At 44.8% G+C, this 16,798-nt stretch overlaps 1 protein-coding gene across 1 annotated transcript in view; it reads left to right on the plus strand.

Moving 5' to 3' along the window:
• The window catches only part of DDHD1 (DDHD domain containing 1), a 78,088-nt gene that overhangs the window by 25,261 nt on the left and 36,029 nt on the right, over nt 1-16,798 (plus strand). Inside the window, exons 3-4 of the mRNA XM_060261280.1 lie at nt 7,985-8,086; nt 13,406-13,534. Coding sequence (XP_060117263.1) covers nt 7,985-8,086; nt 13,406-13,534 — 231 coding nt within the window. The remainder of the gene's footprint in view (nt 1-7,984; nt 8,087-13,405; nt 13,535-16,798) is intronic.

The raw sequence follows: 16,798 nt of genomic DNA on the forward strand, positions 1-16,798 counted from the left end.
ATTTGGTTTAGAAATTCATAGAAATTGATTTTATTGTACAAAGTTCACTGGATTCACTTACTGCGGTATTAAGAGACATTCCTTTTTCCTGGAGCTTCTTAAAAGGAGGAAGGCTCTGGGTCTTTACGAACCTTGGCGATAGCTAAACGAACAGTTCCACAAAAATGGAGCGCAATAGTTACAGCAGCCACTGAACAATGAACGGAAGCAATGTCAAACCTTGCAGCCAAAAAAGTTGCCTTTAATAGCCTTAGAGAGATCTCTTTTTCTATCTTCAGACTAACCATGCAGATTACTTGGAAAGGAATAAAGTCTTTTTAAAAAGAACCCCCCCCCCCACACACACACACACGGTGGGAGATTCAGGGGGCTGTTTTATCGGGCTTCTTTGAAGATGACTTTCAAGCGAGCTTTTTAAAACATTACCTAAGAGCTGGGACCTGAATTTGCTTCCTTTCTTCTTCCCTTTCCCTTCTATGCTACCTGTATAAAGCTGCCTCATCGTTAGGAAGTTGCTTCAGATGAACAGAAATTGTTTCCAGGTGACCGGGCAGAACCCCACTGCCCTTGGACATGTGGGCTCGTTCTCACCCTTCCTCCTCGATGCAGAAAGCACGGGTCAAGCAGTATGCCTCTGTCAGCTGCTGGGGGAGGGGGGGGGCAATAACCGATACATTTTGCACTCAGAGATCCAATCTCACATGAACACACATGAAGCCGCCTTACACCACCAAGGGTCAGTATTGTCCACTCACACGACAGCAGTTCACCAGAGCCTCAAACAGAGGTCCTTCACATCACCTGCTATCTGGTCTTCTCAGCTGGAGATGCCGGGGAATAACCTGGGACCTTCTGCAGGCCAAGCAGGTGTTTTACCACTGAGCCACAGTCGCTTTCCCATATGTTGAGATTCTGTGCAATGAAAGTCTCTCTGTGTGGGTACAACTTAACTTTGGCATCCCTTGAGCCATTGCTGTGCTTGACCCTTGAAACAGCAAACTGGGATACCTGTCCATAAGTAAAAGTTGCTTAAATGTTTAAAATCTTCCTATCCTAAGTTTGGGTTTTCAGAATAACTAAAACGCAGAGAAGGACTAAAGCATCACCCTGGACTAAAATGTTGTTTTTGTTGCATGCCTGAGTATGTGGAGAGTATTGCAAGCCAGAATGGCTACCCAGCTGCCATTTGATATCTCAGGGTCCCATGTCTTCAATTGTGAATTGAAGACAGTAGAAGCAAAAGCTAAAGGAAAGGCCCAGACAACAGTAAGCTCCTTGAACTAAAGCCATTGCTTCATTCATGGCTAAGCTGATCCCTTAGGAATCACAGACAGGAGTTTGGGGAAAGGATTAGTTGTGGGCTCCAGAGGTCATTAGCACCTGCTAAAGAGGGAAGCCCTACCCAGGATCTGTACCTTGTACAGATACCTCAGTGTCAAATACATGTTGCTTGGATGTAAGAACATAAGAGAAGCCATGTTAGATCAGGCCAATGGCCCATCCAGTCCAACACTCTGTGTCACACAATGGCAAAAATTTTTTATATATACACACACACTGTGGCTAATAGCCACTGACGGACCTCTGCTCCATATTTTTATCTAAACCCCTCTTGAAGCTGGCTATACTTGTGGCCGCCACTACCTCCTGTGGCAGTGAATTCCACATATTAATCACCCTTTGGGTGAAGAAGGACTTCCTTTTATCTGTTTTAACCTGTCTGCTCAGCAATTTCATTGAATGCCCACGAGTTCTTGTATTGAGAAAGGGAGAAAAGTACTTCTTTCTCTACTTTCTCCATCCCATGCATTATCTTGTAAACCTCTATCATGTCACCCCGCAGTCGACGTTTCTCCAAGCTAAAGAGTCCCAAGCGTTTCAACCTTTCTTCATAGGGAAAGTGTTCCAGACCTTTACTCATTCTAGTTGCCCTTTTCTGGACTTTCTCCAATGCTATAATATCCTTTTTGAGGTGCGGCGACCAGAACTGCACACAGTACTCCAAAAGAGACCGCACCATCGATTTATACAGGGGCATTATGATACTGGCTGATGTCTTACCTTATTTCTGCTCACCAGATCTTTCTGTGCACCCAGCTGCCTGATCTGTAGCATGAGAGCGCAATTTGTTTTCTGGGAGAAAATGTTAATCTGCATGCACTGTTTGTACTGCTGGAGAATCTGTTAGCTGGTCTCTTTTCAAAGGTCTTGAAAATTACTGGAATCTGGTGGCTTGTGGAAAGTGTGTGTGTTTAAAATGGAAAAATTCACTGTTGGGTCTGATTGCAGTCCTGTGCAAAGTACTGTGCACTGTGTCCTAGATGCTGATGTGCTATTTTTTAAAAAACAAAACAAAAACACCCTTACCTCTCTGCCCTCCCTCCATTGTACTTGGCTTCATTTTTCTAAATGCATAAGCTTCCCACAGGCTGACTTGGCATGAGGCAGCTTCATGTATTCATTTCTAACTTTCCCCACTTGTTCCTGCTCCTTTGTGCTTCTGGTGAGGAAGCACATGTACCTGCAGCCACCTTATGTTGAATCAGACCTTTGGGTCCAGCAAGGTCAGTCTTGTATACACTCCTGGTTCTCCAGTACAGGTCTTTCACATCACCCACCCCCTGATCCTTTCAGCTGGAAATGCCAGGGGCAGAACGTGGGACCTTCTGCAGGCCATATATTCTGCCACTGAGGCACAGCTCCTTCCCCTCTTCAACACACATGAAACTGTTTTATACTGAATAGGGCTTTTAGTCCATCAAGGTCAGTGTGTATATATATACACACACACACACATATTGGCCACTGTGTGACACAGAGTGTTGGACTGGATGGGCCATTGGCCTGATCCAACCTGGCTTCTCTTATGTTCTTATGTGACACAGAGTGTTGGACTGTATGGGCCATTGGCCTGATCCAACATGGCTTCTCTTATGTTCTTATGTCTTGTCTACTCGGACTGGCAGAGGCACTCCAGGGTCTCAGGCTGAGGTGTTTCACAGCACCTGTCTCTATGTTCATTTTAATTGGAGATGCTGGGGACTGAACCTGAGACCTTCTGCATGCCAGGCGGATGCTCTGCCACTGAGGCACAGCCTCTCCCCAGGCTCATTCTTTCTGCCAAAGTCATACCATCCATTCTCCAAATGGGAGGAATGACCTAATACAATATGCTCCCTAGGCAAAAATTTTATTTTAAAAAATAAATCCAAGGCAAAAGTGTTATTTTTTTAAAAGAAAAACAGTAACAGCAAAATTCTTTCCCAGCCAGCCGTTCCTCCTGCCTTCAGATTGACAGAACCCCCTTCTTCCAAGTTTGTGCTCCCTTCTACTTTTTACTCGGAGGCATAGAATTTATTTATTTATTTACTTCAGTCGATTTGTAGTCCGCCCTTTCCCATGGTGGGCTCAGGGTGGATTCCAACATGGTAAAACCATTGAACTAACAATAGGCAATCTAACAGATAAATAGTAAAACAATCAAACAGTTAAAACAGATTAAAAGTTAAGACACAACTCGGAATTAGCTTTAAGGTAGCATGGATGGCGATTCAGTCATGGAAGGTGTGGACACATCAATTAAGGTATACTTATCCCAGCCTAGGTGTCCAAAAATGTTAACTGTATTGGCCCGATTTTGAGCAATCTGTGCAGAGAGGCCAATTTAGACAGAATAATAGGACAAGGACGTCCGCCTGCCTCAGTCATAGGCCTGGCGGAACAGCTCCATCTTACAGGCCCTCCAGAATAGCAACAAATCCGGTAGGGCCCGAACTTCCACAGGGAGCTGATTCCACCAGGTCGGGGCCAGGGCCGGAAAAGCCCCTGCCCTGGTCGAGGCAAGCCGGACGTCCCTTGGGCCAGGGATGGTCAGGAGATGTTGACTGGTCAATCGTAATGACCTCCGGGGCTCATATGGGGATAGATGGTCCCACAGGTATGCCGAAAATCATTGATGTAGAGCATCTCTCCGAATTCCATAGGGACGTAGTTTCACCTATTCGCTTTGGTTCTGGTCAGCAGTAGTAGAAAGTGTTGTCAAGTCACTGCTGGCTTATGGCAGTCTCCTCGGGTTTTGAGGACGAGAGATGTTCAGAGGTGGTTTGCCACCGCTTGCCTCCGTGTCATGACCCTGGTATTCCTTGTAGGTGCCCCATCCATTTACTAGCCAGCTTAGCTTCTGCGCTGAAGGTAGCCTAGGCTATCCAGGTGAGCGCTTGGTTCAGGTGAGTAGAGGTTTAATTCCTGGTTCAGTTCACCTATACGCACCAGTATACTTCTAGCACATGTGAGACGTTTAAAAATAGGATATGTATTACAAGTCTGATTTCTGTGCTTGAGAAAGTGATGATATTGTCGTTGTGCTTCTGCAACATGGCCTTCATTCTTAGAATATTAGATTTTTAGTAGAAAGGTGGGCTTATTAATATAAACTTTCTGTTTAAGTACAGGTTCCTTACAAGGCACATTTAACAACAGACCCAAAACATGGACATATATATTTTTAAAAATACTTTGTACAGAAAAATCCTGTTACACATCCAGGATCTTGGCTGGGAATGGAAATACTGTGGTGCAAGAATAATAATATGTTGATCTTGGATTGTATCTAATCGAAAGCGAGAACTTAGTTTAAGTGTAAGCCATGCCTTCTCTTGCAGCCTGGGCCCTTTGGTATCCAGACCCTCTCTGCCATCTCTTGGAGATCCAGCCTCCTACGTTTGGGCAGCAGAAGAGTGCTGCTGCCTGGGACTCCACAGGCTTAACTTTCACACATACAGTTTTTGAAACAGACTGCTGTGTATCTGCAGCCCCTCAAGTCAAAAACCAGAAAGAAAAGGCATCAACGGCAGTGCTGCTTATAATCCTGATAATAAGGCCAAACTAGGGCTGATTCCACACCAACCTTGCTCCGTGCCAGGCTTCCGTTTCTCTCTGGAGCATGCTAGCAATTTTGCACCAGCTGCTCCGCGCTGCCATTTTGCACCAGGGCAACCCATGATTTGCGACGCTGCAGCGTAAACCTGTTTTTTCAGGCTTACACTGCAGCAAGGCAAATCGTGGGTTGCCTCGGTGCAAAATGGCAGCATGGGGCAGCTGGTGCAAAATCGCTAGCTTGCTCCAGAGAGAAACAGAAGCCTGGCACGGAGCAAGGTTAGTGCAGAATCAGCCATAATGCTATGGGATTCTTCACCTGTGCCTGTCGACTCTTCCTTGCCTTCAAGAGCCAGTTTGGTGTAGTGGTTAAGTGTGCGGACTCTTATCTGGGAGAACCAGGTTTGATTCCCCACTCCTCCACTTGCACCTGCTGGCATGGCCTTGGGTCAGCCATAGCTCTGGCAGAGGTTGTCCTTGAAAGGGCAGCTGCTGTGAGAGCCCTCTCCAGCCCCACCCACCTCACAGGATGTCTGTTGTGGGGGGGGGGAGGGAAAGGAGATTGTAGGCCGCTCTGAGCCTCTGTCCTTGAAAGGGCAGCTGCTGGGAGAGCCCTCTCAGCCCCACCCACCTCACAGGGTGTCTGTTGTGACTGAGAGGAGAAGATATAGGAGACTGTAAGCCGCTCTCAGTCTCTGATTCAGAGAGAAGGGCGGGATATAAATCCGCAATTCTTCTTCTTCTTCTTCTTCATTTCCTTCCCAGCAGTCTTATTTTCTCCTTCTTCTTTCCTCACCCCATGGGCCTGGAAACCAAAAGTGTACCTGGGAAATGGTGGGTGGGGGTACAGTTAGGTGTTTCAGTCTGGTTTCCCTTAGCTTGTTGGTCTTTGCGAGTGCACCCACCCACCATTTCCCACAATCTCAACACATGCCATGTTGGAATCGGCATAATAGCATCCTTTTCTGAATAAAAATGTATGCATGGTCCATCCCTGCTCATAAGGCTTTCTTTTAGGATTGAGATGAATAAAAGGATTTCCTCCCATGTGGGATGAGTCAGTAATCTGGCATATGTCCTGCTTGGAAACGGGCCAAGATAAAACTATGACTCATGCAGAGAAACATCGGCAAACTTCTGCTGTGATAGAACAAGTAACGTATTGCTTGCGGCACTCTGGCAGGGCTCTCCGGCACAGATGGTTGGGATTGCTGAGCGAGGGGGGTTGGTTGAGCACTAGCAGCCATGGGGGAATCGTTCTGCTGCGGACACATCTGGGGTCCTTTTGTGCTTCCTCCAGTAAGCTTTTTAAAAGTTACACAGCCATATTCATGCAAGATCAGAAATTTGTGTAATATTTCTTTATTAGGACCACTTGACAATTTGGTTTGTCCTAATAAAAGGCATTACATAGATACCATTCTTGGTTTTGGGTTATCTTCTGCAGCGGTTAATTTTCCATCAGCTTCTGCCCTGCCTGCAGTTTCTTTGAAGACAGAAGACTTAGATGCAAACAGGTTTTTTTGTAGGATTCCTCCCAAATCTTAGTTATATGCACTCTGATTTGTTCTGGGGCCAGTGACGGAACGTGAGACGGTATTTTATTTTGGGCTTGGCTTCTAAAAACACACACTTTCTCTGAACTGGTAACTGACTTTTTATAGTTTCTGTCCTGTCTGGAGGTCCAAAGGAAGCACTGGCTCCGATTCCGTTCCAGTTCAAGAAAAAGTGTTCCGAGTTTTGGCCTGTCTTTTGACTCGGGTTCGCCTGGGCTCCCTGCTTGAATCCCAACTGACCATGGCGGTGCTTGTTGTTCTCCTGTTTCTTAGGTGGGGCACCGCAGCTTCCTCCCGATCCCTCACTTCCCTCTGGTGAGATGCCACAGCATTCATTCACCTTGTGATGTCTCTTCCCACACTGAACAGCACTGGCATCTTCCCGTGAGGGTGAGGTAAGTCCGTCAAAGCACAGCACGGTAGTTCCCAGGGGCGGTGCCTTTCCAGCCTTCTCACTGGGTGGCCAGGAGGCAACAAAGTGGGAGCGCTGAAAATGGTCACGGTGGACCTGCATTACCCCCACAGGGAAGGAAGCTCCAGTGCTGTTCAGGAATGGGAAAATTACATAGACAGTGCATGCGGGAATGCCCCTTTTCTCTTCCATAAGGGCGACTTCTACACGCCCCGCCGTCGCCGACCTCTTTCTGCCCTCGCTACGTTTTAGAGGAGGCATTTAGTGGTTTTTTCCATAGGCTAGCTAACATTTACAGGCCATACGTTAGATGCATCGTAGCAGTCACACCCACAAACGTAGCGTGCTTACACGTCCACGAAGGGCCAAGCTTGCACGATATATTTGGCCACAAGTCAGACTGTGGTTTACCCTGACCAGTGTTCCCTCTAAGCTGAGTTAGCGTGAGCAAGCTCGCAGATTTTTATCCTCCAGCTCACACATTTTTTGTCTCAGCTCAGGAAGGATGACCTCAGAGCCACCCTAATTTATGCAGGAGCTCATAACTTTAATTGCCAGTAGCTCAACTTTAATAGCAATAGCTCACAAAGTAGAATTTTTCCTCACAAGACTTTGCGGCTTACTTCCCCAAGCACCTCAGGACCCAATTTGAATTGGGAATCTGGCACTGGAGGGGGAGGAGACCCAGCCTTCCCCCCCCCCCACACACACACACACACACCGTGTTCCCAAGCTGAGCTCCTCCTTGCCAGGCGTCTCAGTCCCAAACCCAGTTGGGTCTAGCACATCTTGGGGAAGTCAGTTGCCACGAGTGACACAGAGAAAACAAATTTGGGTCACAGAAAAGTCAGCAAAGCCTGATCCAACTCGAGGCCAAGCATTTTGTATAGCTTGACCCTCCCTCAAAGATGCTAGGCGATTCTGTTTCTCTTGCTCTTGCCTGCGTCTTCTGAATTGTCTGCATTTGCAATAGCGAGCACTTCATGAACAGTACAAAAGAGAACTATAAGTCCGATTTCCCTCAAAGGCGGTGCTCCTTTGTGTCGTTAAAAGTTTGCACAGTGTGTTCTGTATTTTCTGCCCAAGTGGACGATGCCGCTTCTCCAACTTTCAGTTTGAAGCTTGGTGTTTTTGCTTTTAGTTACCTACCACCTCCCTCCCTTCTCCCTCCATTCTCTGTTCAAATGGAGAGGATATAAAGAGAATGCAGAGGCTTCAGGGCTTAAACGCAAGCGGTCTGAAGGTATGGCAATTGTGGATTTGTTTTGTTGTCTTCTCCTTGCGTAGGAGGTTTTCTGTCGTAGCTAGCGTCTCTCAGTTTAGCATGTTTAGTTAAACTTGTGCTTCCATGTCTGCATGGTGTCGATTATCTTCTTCTGAAGCAGAGCAGAAAGAAGAAAACATTGTGGATCTTAAGTGAGAAGATCCATGCTTTTTGGAATACAGTGGCTGTCAGTGTCCTAACAGTGTGTACTAACAATTCATCAGGAGCCTAAAATGTTTGCTGTATTTTCAGCACCGTGTGATCTGCATTTCCTTTCTTCCTATAAAAGATTTTCCCTGCTGTAAATGGCGCACGACTACTTTCAAAAGGTTGTCAAAAGTCTCCACGAACTCTGTCCAGAGATGTGCGATGGGTGGGTGGGGCCTGGGGGTGGGTCTCCAGCTCTCTTTCCCTCTGCTCTGTTGTGAAGCTAATTGGAATGATCTTGGTCGAGTCACTGTGTCACAGTTTAACTTAATTTAAAGGACGGTTGTGAGTATTAATGAAAGAATAATCCACCACGTTTGTGATATACGGAAATGCAAATAGGATAGAATAGCTTGGAATCCCCCCCCTCCCCAAGCTCTCCCACTTTAAACTTAACAAAAAAAAATACCCTTCCAAGTAGCCTTATGACTTCTCTCTCTCGCTCTCTTTCTCTCTCTCGTTACCTATTACAGATCCAGTCAAATAACTCTAGGAATTGTCATTACTGATTGGGTTGTTTTTTAAGAATGTGCTGTCTCTCATATTTGTTATACTTTGTTTGGCATGTCAGTTATTCTCATTTGCTTAGATTTTACCCACAAAAAAGAATCACAGCACTGCTAGTTGACCGGGGGTGGGAGGATGGGATTGGTCTTACTGCCAGCAGCATAAATTAGGAGCTGTTTCCACATGGCGATTATTCTCTGTGTAGCTTTCATTCATAGTGGTAAGGGAGCAATCTAAATAGTATTTCTCTTTGGTAGTACATGGCTGCCAGACACATCTACCAGCAGCACCAAAAAGTTTTTTTTTGTTTTTTTTTAAATGTGATTGACATATCACTGTAACAAGCTAATAATCTATTTACCAGCTCCCTTTAATCCCTAGGGTTTTTTTGGTTCTTGTTAAAAATAATATTTGATTCCTTTTTGTTGCAGAGATATAAGGGTAAAAGCATATCTCTGCAATAAAAAAACCTAGAGGCTTTATTTTTAAAATGAAAGCTGGAAATTCAAAGGAGCTTGTTGCGGGAGCGGATTGTTATAATGCAAAAGTGATGTCAGTTGCTGGGTTCTTTTACTATCCTTCGATGGGTGGGGGGGAAATGATGACTATGGGAAGGGGGGTGCTTGGAGACAAGCTGATGTTGATGAGGGCAGGACTTCTGCAAAAAAAACCCATGCTTTGACTGTGATCACACTGTACCAAAGGCACATGAAGCTGCCTTCTTCTGAATCAGACCCTTGGTCCTTCAGAAGTGGTATTGTCTATTCAGACTGGCAGCAGCTCTCCAGGGTCTCAGGCTGAGGTCTTTCACATCACCTCCTGCCTGGTCCTTTTGAAGTGGATGGGGAAATAACAGCCAGTGGGAGAATCCACTGAAGTGAATAATCACAGACGGTGTCGTGATGTTTTCCACGTGGGGCATGTTCTGTAGTTTCCATGTTGCTGTGGCAGCTGCCAATGCAACACAGCGGCAACCAGGCTTACGAGTAGCAGCTTTCCTCATAGTCTTTCTGCCCCGTTCCCTTGGCAGCCCCCCCCACATACCACCAGGACTTATTCTTTTTTAAAATTGACAGTTTAATATATTTAGTATTGTTATAATGATGTAGCAATCTGTGCATCGTGTTCTCTGAATTCCCAGCATTCATTTTAAGAAGTTTCTAGCCCCTTTCATTACAGAACATAAGAGAAGCCATGTTGGATCAGGCCAGGGGCCCATCCAGTCCAACACTCTGTGTCACACAGTGGCCAAAAAAGCCCCCCAAGTGCCATCAGGAGGTTCACAAGTGGGGCTAGAAGCCCTTCCATTTGCCCCCCCTGCACCAAGAATACAGAGCATCACTTGCCCCAGACATAGAGTTCCAACAATAATCTGTGGCTAATAGCCACTGATGGACCTCTGCTCCATATTCTTATCCATTCCCCTCTTGAAGCTGTCTATGCTTGTAGCGCCACCACCTCCTGTGGCAGTGAATTCCACATGTTAATCACCCTTTGGGTGAAGAAGTTCTTTCTTTTATCCGCTCTAACCCTACCGCTCAGCAATTTCATTGAATGCCCACGAGTTCTTGTACTGTGAGAAAGGGAGAAAAGTACTTCTTTCTCTACTGTCTCCATCCCAAGCATGCAGAGACATGCCTTTCCCCTTATATCTCCACAGTGAAAGGGGCTTCAGACATAGTAACGAAAGCTGAGAATGCAGGGAGGAGACCTGATATGCAGATCATTATAGCAATATTCAATTGCTGATATAAAAATTAAAAAGCTCCCCTGTGGCAGCAGAAGGACATGGCCACTGAGCATGAGAAAGGGACAAGTGCTGCCCAAGGGCTGGGGATTTTCCCACCCACACATCAGCCATGCAGATTCAATCTTTCCCAAAACTTCACAGCCATTTGGAAAGAAAAGCTAGAGAAACCCCAGGAGGTGCACAAAAGCACCAAGACGCTTTAAGTAAAGGGGGGGGGGTGTGTGCACGCACTTGCTTCATCAAGCCCAACTTAAAAATAATCCATGTGGAAACAGCCACCTAGAATAATTATTTTTTTAGCCCTTGGAAGAGACTGATTTTGTCCTGAAGGAGTCCTATAAACTAGTCTTTGGAAATCTCATAAGGGTCTACTCAGTAGTAAACCCGATTTTAGTAACTGGATCTTGCTCCTGGGAAATGGTTTTTTTTGGATTGCAACTTCATAGAGTTTCCAGTGCTGCGACTTCAAACTGTAAAGGGGAGAAGTTTTCGTGTATGAAGCAAACCTGTTCGGGGCCCCGTGGGTAGGAAAGCAGACGGGAGGCAGGAGGACGGAAGAAAAGCTGTGGTCGGGAAGAGGACTGAGCGCAGACTTGCTTCTTCCACCTCTCCATATCTTGGCCAACCAAAGACAAAACTGCTGAAAAGAGAAGAGCTGGCTTGCATTTGGTACATTGGTGTGTACTTTTAATTAGGTTCCCTTACAAGTTATGTCTTAATGTCTACTGTTAATCACCTGAGACTCTCTCAGATGATTTACCTCTTAAAAAAAACATCTCTTGCTTTTGCTCCAAAGCAGTTTCACAAGAGTCGTTTGTACCCGTGTGAGTGATCTTATTTCTTTCAGTTCCACCTAGGAAGTGTTGCACTAGGCCATAGTTGTTGCACAATGCTGGATACCCAGCACCAAATTTTGAGGATTTCTGCTCCATCTTAGGCTTCCTTACTGCACTGCTGTTTTTAGAAGCATCTCCAAGACAACATCTTTGGTTCATCCTGCTTCCGTGTTTCCCGTTGTTTTGCTGCAGTTTTCTCCAAACCTGGTTTGGTGCCATCTCAGTGAAAAGTGCTTCTAGATACCCATCCACATCAATGACATTTTTCTTACCTTAGATCCCACAGCATTCCCCTAGTTATCTTCTAAATAGAAGATGATGATATTGGATTTATATCCCGCCCTATACTCTGAATTTCGGAGTCTCAGAGCGGTCACCTTCCCCCCACCCACAGCGGACATCCTTTGAGGTAGGTGGGGCTGAGAGAGCTTTTACAGCAGCTGCCCTTTCAAGGACAACTTCTGCAAAAGCTATGGCTGACCCAAGGCCATTCCAGCAGCTGCAAGTGGAGAAGTGGGGAATCAAACCTGGTTCTCCCAGATAAGAGTCTGAGCACTTAACCACTACACCAAATTGGTAGTAGCTATAGCATTAAACGTGATAGTGATCTATTGCAAGAGTGTACTAGCTCTTTTTGTTGCAGTTATAAGGAAGAAAGGTACCAGCTGCATGTTTCTCCTTAAAACACTGTAACAAAAAGGGCTGGATACTTTTAAAAATGAAAACTGGGGATTAGTAAAATGTTGCAGTATATTGGTATAATGCTGTAGCAATTAGCTGTTATTGAGAGAGACACAGAGAATTATCTCCATGTAAAAGCAGTCCAGATAGTTATAAGTTTGTGATTTCTCCATTCCTACATTAGGAAGACTCCAAATTTTACAGCGGATGGCGAGGGGTGGATTGAGAAAACACAGACACTTAGTGGATTCAAGCAAGCAAGTACTAAAGAGCCTCTCCAAAATACAGAATCCAGTCCTTAGTTAGACCCATGCTGTGGATATTCTGTGCAAGCCCCCACCCCCAACTGCATTTAAAGTTACACCCTAAGAAAGTACTGCACATGTAGCTGAAACACATTCAATATCTGTGTTCATTTAAGTTTGCATAATGTATCTAATCACACTTAGGAGGTTTACAGATGTTACCACAAACTGTCAAACCCTCCTTGTGATATCTGAATACAAGGCAGGTTTTGCTGGTTAGTACTGACCTGGGATTTCAAGCCTAGGGGCTTGTAGGTGGTTTGTTAACTGTAGGTCATACTAATGGTGGTTTGTTGTCACATCTGAATTTGCAAAGCTCCCCTTTTGACCACTCAGCCACAGCAACTGTTGTGTAAGGACTCCCTTTTGGGAAGAGAAGTAAACAGGTGACAAACTGGAGTTTACACACCAGACTTTGCCAGTTATTGCTGGCAGGCTGCAATCACACACACTGAATAATGCATTTTCAGTCCACTTTCCAACCGGATTTTGCCAGTTCACACAGTAAAATCCAGTTGGAAAGTGCAAGTGGTTTGGAAGTGCATTATTTAGTGGGTGTGATCATAGCCACAGGTTAACCAAAATGTGTTGCATCAACTGCAGTTTAAGCCAAACCATGGCTTGTTGGGACATCAGAATGCACACAGTCTTGGGTTCTTCTAGAATTTCAGAGATTTGGACATTGAAGGCAGAAGGCAGACTGAGAAGATGAGCAGGGCAGAATTAGAATCTGTGATTCTTTGACGTTCTGGTCCCTGCTTTCTGAGCTTTTCAGCAAGCGTGGCTCAATATTATCTGACTGCCGTGATACTTTATTAGCTAATGGTGCTGGGGGACAACAAAAATGAAGTTCCTGTGATCCCAAATACTGTTCTTAGCTAGCATGCAAGTGCATGAAAATACAGTGGTGTGCTTACTTATGTTGATATCACTCCTTTGCTCTGCCTGCCTTTTGAAAGAAGTCCTGCTGTATATATTCCTTGAGCTGAAGGTGGTCCTTTTTTCGCTACAGCTATCCACAGTCTGAAGCTGAGCCGCACCCACGTGGACTGGCACAGTGTGGATGAAGTCTATCTTTACAGCGATGCAACAACGTCAAAAATTGCAAGAACGGTGACTCAGAAGCTGGGGTTCTCCAAAGGTTAGCCTGTTTGAGTTGCATATCTTTACATTCTTGATAGTCTGCCTTTTTCATAATGCCCCTGTCTAAATCGATGGTGCAGCCTCATTTGGAATACTGTGTACAATTCTGGTCACTGCACCTCAAAAAGGATATTATAGCATTGGAAAAAGTCCAGAAAAGGGCAACTAGAATGATTAAAAGGTTGGAACACTTTCCCTATGAAGAAAGGTTAAAACACTTGGGGCTCTTTAGCTTGGAGAAACGTTGACTGCGGGGTGACGTGATAGAGGTTTACAAGATTATGCATGAGATAGAGAAGGTAGAGAAAGAAGTCCTTTTCTCCCTTTCTCACAATACAAGAACTCATTGGGCATTCAACGAAATTGCTGAGTAGTCGGGTTAGAATGGATAAAAGGAAGTACTTCTTCACCCAAAGGGTGATTAACATGTGGAATTCACTGCCACAGGAGATGGTGGCGGCTACAAGCATAGCCAGCTTCAAGAGGGGATTGGATAAAAATATGGAGCAGAGGTTGATCAGTGGCTATTAGCCACAGCATATTGTTGGAACTGTCTGGGGCAGTGATGCTCTGTATTCTTGGTGCTTGTGGGAGGGGGACGGGTTCTAGCCCCACGTGAACCTCCTGATGGCACTTGGGGGGGTTTTGGCCACTGTGTGACACAGACTGGATGGGCCATTGGCCTGATCCAATATGGCTTCTCTTATGTTCTTAATCAGTACAATTTACAAAATGTGATATTCAGTAATCAATGCATTAGGCTTTTAGAAGTCCAGAATTACCAGAAAGAACTGAAGCAGAGCATAAGTATTCACCTTAAGCCATTCAGAAACTGCATGTAGAGGATCCTACTTATAATAAGTGAAAAACAGCAATATAGACCGCACTCCCTAATCATTTATCCAAGCAAGTTTGTAAAACAATTTTGTACAGTGCAACCTTATCACCTGCAGAGAAAAGCCAGCTTGAATAGTTCGGTTTTGCATACTTTGTGGAAAGCCAGGAGAGCAGGAGCTTTTAATTGATGCTGGCACTCATCTTTCAATTCAAGCCAACTTTATTCTTCTGCACAGAAAAACTCATGTTAACATAGAGCTTGAAGACTGAAATAGCTGTCCGTTATATGTTCTTACGAAGAGCCCCGTGGCACAGAGTGGTAAAGCTGCAGTACTGCAGTCGGAGCCCTCTGCTCACGACCTGAGTTCGATCCCAGCAAAAGCTGGTTCAGGTAGCCGGCTTGAGGTTGACTCAGCCTTCCATCCTTCCGAGGTCGGTCAAATGAGTCCCCAGCTTGCTGAGGGGAAAGCGTAGAGGACTGGGGAAGGCAATGGCAAACCACCCCGTAAAAAGTCTGCCGTGAAAACGTTGTGGAAGCAACGTCACCCCAGAGTCAAAAACGACTGGTGCTTGCACAGGGGACTTACCTTTAGCTTTATATGTTCTTTTGTAAGAATGACTGAAAGTTAAGCAGGGTCAACCCCGGTTAGAACTTGGATGGGAGACCACCAAGGAAGTCCAGGTTTGCTTTGCAGAGGCAGGCAATGGCAAACTGCCTCCGAATGTCTCTTGCCTTGAAAATCCAGTGTGGGGTTTGTTATAATTTGGCTGAGACTTGACAGAACTTTCCACCAGCGCCAAGGATGACTATTATATTGGTTCTTCACTCTAAAGTGGGCGGTAGTCTCTCTCAACAAATCACAGTGGTTTAAAGGATTTGTATGTCTTCACACCAGGGGTCTGTTCTCCAAGTCGAGAAAAACAAGCAAGCTTGCCTAATGTAGAGCAAACAGCCAGAGAGCTTCGTTTGCTGTCTTCAGTCTTTGTCTTGTGTCAAGGAATAGGGAGGGCAACAATTCACAGACCGCAGCAATTTTTAAAGGACAAAGAGCTTTGGAAGAAGAAGGGCTGTTGAATTCCTGGAATTAAGTTAACATACAGAGGCGTAAAGATTCCCGATGAGCTCAGAACCTTCTAGTGGGAGGGCACGCAAAACTCAAGCTTCTCATACCAGCTCTTCATGCCTCCGTTGGGAGACCATAAATGCAGAAAAAAACACAGCGTATGTTAGGGTTTGTAGAATCTTTCAGGATCAAGTGCCGTGTTCTACTGGAGAAAGTTTTCCTTCCAGACGTTTCGTTCTCAGCTGCGGAGAACATCCTCGGTGGCGTTGCAGCGCCTGCTCCGGCTGCAACGCCACTGAGGATGTTCTCCGCAGCTGAGAACGAAACGTCTGGAAGGAAAACTTTCTCCAGTAGAACACGGCACTTGATCCCGAAAGATTCTACAAACCCTAATGATGTTACCAGCTGTGAAAACCTGAAATCTTTGATAACAGTGTATGTTCATGCCAATAAACAGAAATTATATAAAACTTTAAATTGGCTTAGATTGTTTGATTACATCAAATTTCTTATATCTAATCACACAGCACTATTATATAGTTGAACAATGTTACCCACACATATATATAGCAAATTTTTATCATACCAGAGAATCATTCAACTTTCATGTATACTCAAAAATGTGGAAAACATGGTTGCTAGCAAAAACATAGAAAGAGCAAAACCATTTTAAATGGATACACATGAACCAGACAAACAGTATTCAGATGTGATCAAAACATCATACGTAATAGTTTGAGAAATATTGACCTAAATATCCAAAATGTCTATTTCTAATTGTCTGGAATCCAATACAAACACCACTTGTGGAACAGACATTTGTAAATTTCTCAGTGGGATCAATCAGTCTTCCGACTTTGAACCGTTGCCAAATATTGGAGGGCATCTTCCAAGCTTATGACTTTTGAAGACAACAGGAAATGGGCTTAACCAGATGCTCCTCAGTTGATATATTAAGAGCACTGTGATTAGATAGAAGAAATTTGATGTAATCAGACAATGGATTCCAGTACAAAGTTTTATATAATTTCTGTTTGTTGTGTGAATATACGCTGTGGGGGTTTTATTTATTTATTTATTTATATTTAGACTTATATCCCACCCTTCCCACCGAAGTGGCTCAGGGCGGCTTACAACATAATAAACTTACATAAATTTAGCATAAAAAACATTTACATAAGAAGATTAAAACAATAAATTAATAAGACATAAAAACATAAAAACCAGCGGTCTATTAAATGCATTTTAGTTCCATCTAGAAATTTCTCAGTGTCAGTTAGTTGTTGTAGGCCTGCCGGAAGAGGGCTGTCTTACAGGCCCTGCGGAACTGCCCTAGGTCCCGCAGGGCCCTCACCTCTTCC

This window comes from Heteronotia binoei, chromosome 21, assembly GCF_032191835.1.
Source record: "Heteronotia binoei isolate CCM8104 ecotype False Entrance Well chromosome 21, APGP_CSIRO_Hbin_v1, whole genome shotgun sequence".
Lineage (NCBI taxonomy): Eukaryota > Metazoa > Chordata > Lepidosauria > Squamata > Gekkonidae > Heteronotia > Heteronotia binoei.